The sequence below is a fragment of the Neophocaena asiaeorientalis genome, unplaced genomic scaffold, assembly GCF_003031525.2.
Source record: "Neophocaena asiaeorientalis asiaeorientalis breed wild unplaced genomic scaffold, Neophocaena_asiaeorientalis_V1.1 scaffold282, whole genome shotgun sequence".
Taxonomy (NCBI): domain Eukaryota; kingdom Metazoa; phylum Chordata; class Mammalia; order Artiodactyla; family Phocoenidae; genus Neophocaena; species Neophocaena asiaeorientalis.
In genome coordinates this window covers 1,065,216-1,075,247 of record NW_020172595.1, presented here as the reverse complement: position 1 = coordinate 1,075,247, position 10,032 = coordinate 1,065,216, and the positions used below count along the sequence as shown (strand labels likewise).

Below are 10,032 nucleotides of genomic sequence, written 5' to 3'. Positions count from 1 at the left end.
AGGGAGAAGTACAGCAAGGCCTAAAGTGCCCTGACTCACAAGAGACCTGACCCCTGCGGAAATGTGCCTGACACTGTAAGCCAGCTAAGAACCTGCACTGGGTCTCCTTGGCTCCATCTCAAACCCGGGTAAGTGGGATTCAGGAAGCTGGCTCTGTGCCCTCCCCTATGAATCTAGTACCCCCTAGTGTTACAGGCTTTTCACTAGTTAAACTTGACACTGCACTCAAAGGGCTCTTCTGCTCAAATCATAAACGTGCATGCTACTTTTTTGCCAGTAATCAAGACTACTCGTACACGTTTAAGTAACATTTTCACAAGCATCGAGCCTTAACTAAATACCTCCATCAACAGGAAGTTCTAGAGTTATACTATATGAGCCCTAAGGATTTGGAGGACATTATACCCCCATCTTAATCCAAAAAGCTAGGTGCCTGATTAATGGGGTCTTGACCATGACCAGGCAGTATATTTAGGTCAGGCGTGTTTGTGCAGCTTTATATGTTCAGTGCTTAGCATAAGTCCAGACACACAGTCAGACCTCAATAAATATTTGTTGAATTGGAATAAATCCTATAAATATCTCACCTGGAGACATCAGCTGTGACATCTTCTCTTACTGCTTCTTCTCCCAGAAGCTCCTCGTATAACCCAGGTCTGACAGTGGAGGGGGGGGGCACAGGGGGCTGCTCCAATCCCAGAGGGACTGACACAAATTCCCAAAGGGGGCTGAATTTAGACCAGGCCTCAAAAGCCTGAAGTGGCCTCCCCTCCCCATGTTGATGATGGGGTTCCTAAGGTGCAAGTGGGAGAGTGAGCAGAGGAAGCGGGTTTCAGGCCTTAGAACCCACTGAATTAACTCCTAAGAGGACTCTTCCTTTGCAGAGAGAATGCACGAAAAAAGAAGGGAGAAAAGCAGCGGAGCCTCCCACAGCTGTCAGCCTGAGACAGCTGCTCTCACCTCAGTCCATCTGGGGAAGGGGCTACAAAGCAGACAATCTTTATTCACAATTGGGGTGGCAGACGGGAGAGACCCCCAGGTCAGTCCAAAAGCAAAGATACGGGCGGGGCGGTGGGGAGATGGCGCAGGGCAGGGACTCAGCACTCGTCCTCGCCCAGCAGGGCGTAGGGGTTTCGGGCGGCCAGGCTGGACCCTGGGGCTGAGGTTGGGGTGTCCTCATCCCCTTCCCCCTCCTCATCCGCGTCCCGGTCCTCCTCTCCCTCCTCCTCACAGGAGCTGCTCAGCTCTTCCTCCTCCTCCTCCTCATCACCTGCGGGCCCCACCCTGCCCTGCAAAACCACCAGCTCCATGGTCTCTGGGTGGGACTCCCAGGTGCCTGGGGAACCAAAACAAGAAAAAGAATGGAGAGTTTTGAGCAAGAAACTAATGCCAGGCAAAGATGGGGAAGAGGCAAAGACTAAGAATAACAATGACTTTTATAGCTGCTGCCATCCATTTGTTCGCGCATTCATTCAGCCTCTCGTGTACTGGGCACAGAACAGAAGCTCTGTTGCACATTAACTCCGAACGTGACCACCACCTTGCCAGGAGGCAACTAACCACCCTGGTCCTATAGAGCAGGAAGTCATCTCAGAGCTGCTTAGTAACACAGAGCTGCCCTATGGGTACAGAATCCGAATCCTCACACCTACAAAGCCCACACCTTTTTGCCTCCATCACAGCAGGGGCTAGGGAAGAACACTGGCCGACTGACCTTTCTGCTCGCTGTAGCCTGGGGGCTGAAAACACAGGCTGAGGCGGCCATCCAGTGCCAGCCGCAGGAGGCTATTGGCCGCTCTGTACACATCATTTCGGGCCGCCTTGGCTGTCTTGTAACCACGCTTCTCTGCCCAGGCTGGAAGGAGAAAAGAATGGGGAGGGGAGACCATCAACCAGGCCCAGTCACCATCATCCCACTCCCCTAACACAGTCCTTCCAGTTTCCCCCAGAATATTCCAGGCCCGAGATCTTGCTGGCCCTGAGACAGAAGCCTAGGGGTGACTGGCCAGCTGCCCCATCGATGGCAGGACCTCTGAGGAAGGAGAGGAAAGGAGATAGGGCAAGGGGAGGAAAGCCAGGCGTGTGGAGCCCACCTTCACAGATGTCCCAGGCACACCACGGGTGTTCTGCGGAGGGGTCCTCGGCCTCTGGGTGGCGCAGGTGGAGCAGGGCCTGCACAGGGATCCGGGAGGCCAGGTAGCCCACGGCGGTGTATGGCTCCTGGATTTGGGCGATGGGGTAGACCCCTGCCAGGACCTGAGGGGAAACAAGAGCACTCAGCACCTTCCTCCATCTCCTGCCTTCTCCCCGCCTCTGGCCCCTCTGCCCTTATACCTGCAACTGCCTGGGCAGAAGCGAGGGGAATATGAGGCCTGGACAGTCACAGAGCTTCACGGAGGGGGTGAGAAAGTAGGTCTGAAAGTATCGGGTGTGGCCCGGGGTTCTGGAGACACTCACGACCTTCCGCCCCACCAGCCCGTTGATCAGCGAGGACTTGCCCACATTGGGGAAACCTGAGGAACACAAGGAAAATTAACACCTGACAGATCCTTACTCTGTGACAGGCAGGATGCTGTGCTATAGCTATAGATGAATGGAGAACTAAGGTGCAGAAAGAAAGAAAGGAAGCAGTATAACATCGCAAGTTACAAATCAGGCTCTGGGCTGCCAGGGCTGAATCCTGGCCTCCCCATTTACCTAAGCTTTGTGACCTCATGGCAATTTACTTAATTTTCTGAGTCTCTGTTTCCGCATTTTACAGAGCAGATACCTCCAATCTCAGAGTGGTCAGGATGAAATGAGAAACAAATACAATCGCGTGGCACTGTGTCTGCAGAAGTCTAAGTGAGACATGCATCTCATGATTATCAAACTTCTCCAAGGAGAAGACAGAGTCCAGGGGCTCACTGCCACTCTCTTCATGACCACCACCTTCCACTACACATCTCCTCTACAGCACTCTGGCCTCCCAGTGCCAGAATCTCCCTCCCAAAGGTTTCTTCCATCCCACCTCTGTGGTCTTACCCTGGACCTGTCACTTCACACCTTCCAAATCTCACCTGCAAGCACCCCTCTCTCTGCCCTGACATCTCGTCTTTCCAGCTCACTTATTCTGGTCCCTCCATTCCAATAAGCCTCTGACACTGACTAGCTTGGGAACAGTATTCAATACCCAACTCATGTCCTCACTTCCCTTCTTATGCAACTTAGATTCCATGATCCAGCTCTACAGCCAGTCCCCCTCATAGACCTTCCACTCCCTGGTCCCACCTCTCCCCTTCTTCTTAGTCACCTGGCAAAACTCCAACCCTATAAAATGCAACTCTGGCCATTCAGCAGCGGACTGAGGCTGGGCAAAGATGCACCATGGTGCTGACTGCACTCTGTTTACAACACACTCAAGTACAGTTGGCCCTTGGTATCCACAGAGGATAGGTTCCAGGAGCCCCTGTAGATACCAAACTCCCTGGAGGCGCAAATCCCTTATATAAAATGGCATAGGGCTTCCCAGGTGGCGCAGTGGTTAAGAATCCACCTGCCAATGCAGGGGACACGGGTTCGAGCCCTGGTCCAGGAAGATCCCACATGACGCGGAGCAACTAAGCCCATGCGCCACAACTACTGAAGCCCGCGCACCTAGAACCCACGCCCCGCAACAAGAGAAGCCACCACAACGAGAAGCCCACACACCGCAACGAAGAGCAGCCCCCACTCACTGTGACTAGAGAAAGCCCACGCGCAGCAATGAAGACCCAACGCAACCAAAAATAAGTAATTAAAAATTTAAAATAAAAATAAATAAATAAATAAAATGGCATAGTACAGTCAGCCCTCCGTATCCACGGGTTCCTTGATTGTATCTCCTCTCAAAAGGGGGTGGGGGGATAAGGCTCTCCTTTGACAACCCCCGCCAGCCTCGTTCCTCTCTCCTCTTTAAAAGAGTTTTACTGTAAAGTGCCACAACTAGAGAGAGAAAACCCGCACGCCACAACTAGAGAGAAGCCTGCGTATCACAACTAGAGAGAAGCCCATGCACCGCAATGAGAGATCCCGCATGCCGCACCTAAGACCCAATGCAGTGAAAAATAAAAAAAATTTGTTAAATAATAAATAAAATATTTTTAAAAATAGGGAAGATTCTCCTTAGACTTAAAGAGTTAAGACCAAGAAAGAAACTGACACTTCTAAGCTACTATTATAATTTAACGATCATTCTATGATGGACTGATTATTACAACTAAAAAAGTTAATATGTAAATCGTGTAACAGTGCCTGGTTCACAGCAAGCATCACGTAGATGTTAATTTTTAACATTATTATTATTACTATTATCACTATCTGTCAGGCTTTGTTAAGCTCTCTCTACACTATTCCCTCCATTCCTCTCATCCATTCTTTTTTTATATATAAATTTATTTTTATTTTTGGCTGCACTGGGTCTTCATTGCTGTGTGCGGGCTTTCTCTAGTTGTGGCAAGCGGGGGCTACTCTTCGTTGCAGTGCAGGGGCTTCTCATTGCGGTGGCTTCTCTTGTTGTGGAGCATGGGCTCTAGGTGCTGCGGGCTTCAGTAGTTGTGGCACGTGGGCTCAGTAGTTGTGGCTTGTGGGCTCTAGAGCGCAGGCTCAGTAGCTGTGGCGCACTGGCTTAGTTGCTCCGCGGCATGTGGGATCTTCCCAGACCAGGGCTCAAACCTGTGTCCCCTGCATTGGCAGGTGGATTCTTAACCACTGCGCCACCAGGGAAGTCCTCGTCCATTCTTTTAATTGAGCATCATTGTCCTCATTTTTCAAATCAAAGTCACTAAGACTGACAGTGGGTAAGTAACTAGCTTGAGATCAATACGCTGAGAAGCAGAATTTAACTCAGGTGTGCCGTGATCCTTCCACGACAGCAGAAAGCCTCCTCTGCCCTCAGAGACCCTGGAGCCTAATGGGACCTCACCACCTTCCCTCTTTTCCAAATATTGAAACCCTGTGCCTCCTAGGAGGCCGCCATGTGTGGCCACCGCTTCCTTACCCACACAGCCAATGGTCACCACCCCGTCCTTGTAGCGCTCCCGTATGGGGCCTGTTGGCTCCATCGCTGAGTCAGTCTGCTGCTCCACCAGGACGGCCGGCCCGTCCTCCTCTTCCTCCTCCTCCCCAGAGCCATTACCCCAGGTGGCTCCAGCCACATCCCGGGCAATCTTCTCCCGCCAGCTGCTCAGGTCCACTGTGCAGGGAAGGAAAGAAGAAGAAGGTTCTCCTCAGGGCCACTGTATACGATGGTGCAGACCATGCACTGCACAGCTGATGTAAGTGGCGCCCTCTGGATTGGGTAGGGCCAAGCTGCGCAACAGCGACTCTCCCCAGCCTTCACTTGACTCCACCCTGGAATCGGGTGCATTTCTGAGTTTCTGAAAAGCACTGGCAACACTGAAGACAGCAAACCAGTGGGGCTCCTGCCTCCCTGCTGCCTCTCTTGTCCCACCAAGTCAGGCTGCTCCCTCTCCCACCCCACCCCATGGCCTCTCACCTGAGTCCATAATAGAGGGACTGACTTTGGGAAAGGTGAGCAAAATGACTTGGGACTTTGGGTCTCCCCCACGGCCTCCCACAGCTCCCCTCTAAGGGGCACATACCTTTCCCCGCAGTGATAGCTTCACAGGCTCTCAGCAGCTGCTCCGGCCCCAGAGCCCGAGTCCATCCTCTCCCCCGCCTCCGACTCTTCTTCAAGACTGAGATCAGAGGGCACAAAAGCGTGAGCACACCCCATGGGGCTTATGTACCCCCTCTCTCCCACCACCCTCAGGTCCTAGATCAGGTCCCCCTTTGTCCCTTGCCACCCCACCTCTCCCACGCTGCCCTCCTCATTGCCCACTCACCACTGCTAGGGTCCTGTGGGGTGCGGGGATCCCGAGGAAAAGAGGTGAAAAGAACAATGTGGAGCTGGGGATAGTGTTGATGGAAATAATGCTTCCAGGCAACCACGAGAGCCGGCGGGGCCAGATCCACCTTGTTCAGGACCAGCACCAGGGCCAGCCCTAGCTCTCCAGTCACGTACTCATAAAGTGCTGGTGGGAAATTCACAACCTGGAACAGGGATGGTAGGAGGAGGGAGTGATGCGAGGTCAACCCAGAGTTCTCTGCCTCCAGCTCCTCACACAGCAGGCACAGCTTGGAGACAAGACCCTGGTGGAAGCAGATTCTGGGGCAACAAGGATAAATCAGCCAAACTGAACTAGGAAGACAAAGCAGGCATAAGTAACACCTATGTGTTTGTCTCTAGGGGGCTTCCTGTAAGGCCTGATTAGGAATGGAAATGAGCTAAAAAGAAGACAAGGAAACAGAGACCCCCAACATACTGGGCTAAACGCTGAGATCACTCACGGGGCTGGGGGTGGGATAGAAATTAATATCTATTTTCACAGGTACACAACTATCTACATGTGTACACAAACGTGTGTGTGCACGCACACGTGTGCATGTTTGTGTTGAGCACGTGTAGCTGCATAAGTGAGCTTGTGAATGCACATGTATGTCTGTGAGTATGTAGGAGTGCGTGTGTACGTGTTAAGGAGCTCCAACCCAAAGGTCCGCACAGACTCCAGACCTCCCTTTCTCCCACTGGAGGACAACAGTGAAGTGGCACAGCCAGGTCACACAAGGGCTGCCTAGGAGCAAAGTCTAGAGCCTTAACCACTACCCTAGCATCCCAGGTGAGGACGAGTTCTGTAGTGACTGATATGACAGGGAAGCCCCTGGAGCTCCACACTGGGACTTTCTACTTAGCCCTAGTGGGCTAGGAAACAGGATGTGTATGCAGTTTTCCATCAAAGAAATAAAGGAGAGGAAAGGCAGTTGGCCAGGGGAGGAGTGACAGGCTCTGACGCTGATGGATAAAGACTGAGTTCCTGACTGCAGACATCAGGATGGGGTAGAGGAGACTGGAAAAGAAGAGGTTACCTCTCTGACTCCCAACTCCTGCCTCTGCCCTTTACCCAGCAAGAATCTTCCCCCCTCCTGCCCCTTACCCACCCTCATCCCCAGGACTCACTGGATGTCGGATATCAGTAATTAGCAGAACAATGTCAGACATCTCTAATACTCGCCACAGCTGCCTCCACGTCTGAAAAGACAAGGTCAGTGGAAGAGAACCTGAGCCCAGAGTAGCTCTCCTGCATGACCCCAGACCAGTTTGACCACGGGTGACTATGCCCCACTCCTGTCCCCACTCTAGTCTCACCTCCAGATTGTGCTCAAAGTAGCTGAGTTTCTCAGAGGTGTAAGCCCCATGAATCTTCCCAAGATACTCCTGGAAGCTCCGTTCCTCCTGGCTCATCAGTTGCTCCTTGGACATCTCATAGCTCCAAGGAGGACGTCGGGGAAAGTCCAGGACTGAGAAATCAAGAAAAAATCCAAATAAGTCTGAGGATAGTTTCAGGACTCAAGGGTGCATCCATCCCAGACTCCTTCTTCCTCCCGGTCAGCTCTTACTCTTCCAAACTCCTTTCCCCAGCCCACTGCCTGTCCCAAGCATCCAGGCGTTGAGCTCTCACTCACCGGAGCCGGGCTGATAGACCTCCCAGATGTCCAGCACCAGCAGCTCAGCACTGACGGGCTGTAGCACTTGCTCCCGGGCTGCTCTCTTTCTCCTCTCCACCTCCTCCCGGCTGTCTCGTTCAAAATGCAGCCGGTATCTACAGAACAGCGACCACGTCATCCATCACAATCCTTGGCCACGAATTCCCCTCTTGGGCAGGCAACTTCGCAAAGCTTTCACTCCAGAGTTCAGGTCTCCCCTCTGAGTCGGCCCTCTCCCAAATCTCTTTCACGCAACAGCAGGCCTTCCCCTATGTTTCACCCTTCTGAAAGCCAAACTCTCTCCAGCCCCTCCAGAAGGGAAGATTGTGGACCGCTCCGGTGACCCAGCGGCCCGCCGAGAACCGTGGTAACCCAGCCCCACCAGTTTCAAGCCTCCCCCAACGGCAGCAGGCTTCCCCCCAACGCTCTGACTTCCGGGTAGGCGGGGAAGCCCGGGCCAGAGCCCCCTGTCCACTCTCACCGATTTGGGTCATAGCCTCGTGGGCCCAGCCCCTGGGCAGGCTGCTGGTTGAGCCTGCGGATTTGTTGGGTCACAGACTCCCCGTCCGAGGTGTCGGTCTGCTCCTCCCGCCGCTCCCGGCTCCCGCTGCGGCTGTTGGAACTGGATCGCAGCCCATCTTGAAGCCCTGCGGGGAGGAGCCGGTGACGCCAGGGCTGGCCAGCTCTCCCGGGCCAGAAGACCCCCACCCGGTCGGCCTGGCTCCTCCCCACACCACCCCAGTCTTTTGAGGCCGGACTCTCCCACCTACTCTGATCAGGACCCTCCCGGATGTGCGTGGGGGGAGGCATTTCTTCTCCAAGGATCTACTGGGATGACGCCCCGTTGGAGCTGAAGGGATTCCCCTCCCCCAACACTCCATCCTTCCCCACCCCTTCCAGATGTAGGGGGCTGGGGTGAGGGAATCCCCTCCGCGGTCGCCCACGCGCGTCGGCGCGCGGCAGCCACCCCCTCTCACGCCTCCCAGAGGTGAGGCGGGCACACCCCTCCTCCCAGATGTGCGGGAGTCCGAGCCCCGCCCCCTCCCCTGGCTCCCGCACTGACCTCGCTTCCGCTCCCGCTTGTCCTGCAACTGCTTCTTCTTCTGCTTCACGCTGAAAGGCTTCTTCCTCGGCATGGCCCGGACCAGTCACCTGGCCCGCCCTTCGCCGAGCTCCAGCCGCCTCAACTGACTCCCCCCGAGCCAGCCCCCGCCGCAAGGGCCCGGGACACTGGAGGGGGCGGGACTGGAAGGTGACGTCAGCGGGCGGGCCAGGCCGATGCGCCCAGGCGGCCCGGGTGGAAGGCAACCGGGGGAAGTACAGTCACTTCCCACGGGAGCGAAGCGAGAGGATGATGCGGGGTGGGCTACCCGCACGTGCGAGCCAGTGGAGCTGAGAGGGCGCAGCAGCGGCTAGGAAGGAGGCGCGCGTGGGAGGGTCGGGCTAACTTCGTCACGGACGCTACCAAATCGCGTTTGGAGGAGGGGGGACGCGTGTCATCACTACCTTGCGAGCCGGGGAGAAGCTACCACTCACCTGGAGGGGGCGGTGGAGCGGAGGGCGGGTCCTACCACCTGCGGGATAAAGGGGCGTGGACGCGCAGAAGCTACTTTACCAATCCTCCGGCTGGACCTTAGAGGAAAGCCGCGACTGCACGTCCCAGGAAGGAAGCCAAGTTGATGGGCTACACTGGGGACAGGGTGAGAGGTCTTGAGGGGCGAGTGTTGGTCTGGAGAATTCTGGGCACCGCCCTGCTGGGACCCAAATTCCTCGTGGGAACGATGGTAAGCAGCAGGTTTATAGATCCTAAGTGCAAGCGCGCGGCCGAGGAGGGAAACCCAGGTGGAACAAGGATTTTTGGAAGGAGGTCACAGGGCACGAAGTTGTGCCTGCAGCTGTTACCATAGAAACCGGGGACCGGATGTGGCGATCTTAGGGTGCGACAGCCGTCTTTTCTCAGGCCTTCTGGCCCGAGAGCCTGTCGACTCTATGGCACACTATGAGGAGCCGGCTGTAGGGTTTTTTCAGCGAGGGCAGGAGCGAGGAACTTTTTCTACAGCGTTTATAGAAACGCAGCAAAGGAAAGGTTTGAGATTGCTGCCATGCCTGGCAGAGACTGAGGGAGGCAGCTGATGTGAGAACAGCCGCACTAAGTTTCCCCGCAGCCTTCCGGAAGTGAAATGGCGAGAGCCTCACCCTCACTGTCCACTGCCCCCCGGAAGCGGAAACAGAATCTCAGCGTGCCCCTTCCTCACTGCCCTCCAAATCCAGCTGCAGCCATTGCGGCAACCACGATGCCGAAACGAAAGAAGCAGAATCATCAGCAGCAGCAGCCGCAGCAGCAGCCCCCACTGCCAGAGCGGGAAGAGACTGGAGATGAGGAGGATGGGAGTCCCATCGGTGAGGAGCCCGGGAGTTGTGTGCACATGCCTGTCAGCCGGCCGAGGCGAGGGGTTGGGGGCTGAAAAG

At 55.0% G+C, this 10,032-nt stretch overlaps 2 protein-coding genes across 4 annotated transcripts in view; one reads left to right on the top strand and one right to left on the bottom strand.

Moving 5' to 3' along the window:
- Positions 1 to 973: 973 nt before the first annotated feature.
- GNL1 (G protein nucleolar 1) lies at positions 974 to 9,233 on the bottom strand. Its single transcript, XM_024738568.1, has 12 exons — positions 8,627 to 9,233; positions 8,045 to 8,210; positions 7,543 to 7,679; positions 7,226 to 7,377; positions 7,037 to 7,108; positions 5,865 to 6,072; positions 5,622 to 5,717; positions 5,018 to 5,212; positions 2,335 to 2,513; positions 2,094 to 2,256; positions 1,715 to 1,855; positions 974 to 1,336 (listed from the first exon to the last, which is right to left on the bottom strand). The coding sequence occupies exons 1-12, from the start codon at positions 8,697 to 8,699 to the stop codon at positions 1,098 to 1,100; spliced, it is 1,821 nt and encodes a 606-aa protein (XP_024594336.1). The 5' UTR covers positions 8,700 to 9,233; the 3' UTR covers positions 974 to 1,097.
- PRR3 (proline rich 3) overlaps positions 9,216 to 10,032 on the top strand; it is a 5,769-nt gene continuing 4,952 nt past the window's right edge. Inside the window, exons 1-2 of one of the 3 annotated variants that reach the window (XM_024738571.1) lie at positions 9,216 to 9,347; positions 9,835 to 9,963. In XM_024738571.1, the coding sequence (XP_024594339.1) occupies positions 9,858 to 9,963 (106 nt within the window). In that variant the 5' untranslated portion in view covers positions 9,216 to 9,347; positions 9,835 to 9,857. Of the gene's footprint in view, positions 9,348 to 9,482; positions 9,964 to 10,032 lie in introns of those variants that run through there. The other 2 variants (XM_024738570.1, XM_024738569.1) reach the window with 2 other exon arrangements.

What these genes read in the sequence shown, in the direction of transcription:
- GNL1 (XM_024738568.1), bottom strand. Translation starts at nt 8,699, where the DNA reads ATGCCGAGGAAGAAGCCTTTCAGCGTGAAGCAGAAGAAGAAGCAGTTG. An exon ending in GGTCTATCAGCCCGGCTCCG is followed by an intron (nt 7,378 to 7,542) that starts GTGAGTGAGAGC and finishes TTGATTTCTCAG; the next exon opens with TCCTGGACTTTCCCCGACGT. An exon ending in ACTTTGAGCACAATCTGGAG is followed by an intron (nt 7,109 to 7,225) that starts GTGAGACTAGAG and finishes TTGTCTTTTCAG; the next exon opens with ACGTGGAGGCAGCTGTGGCG.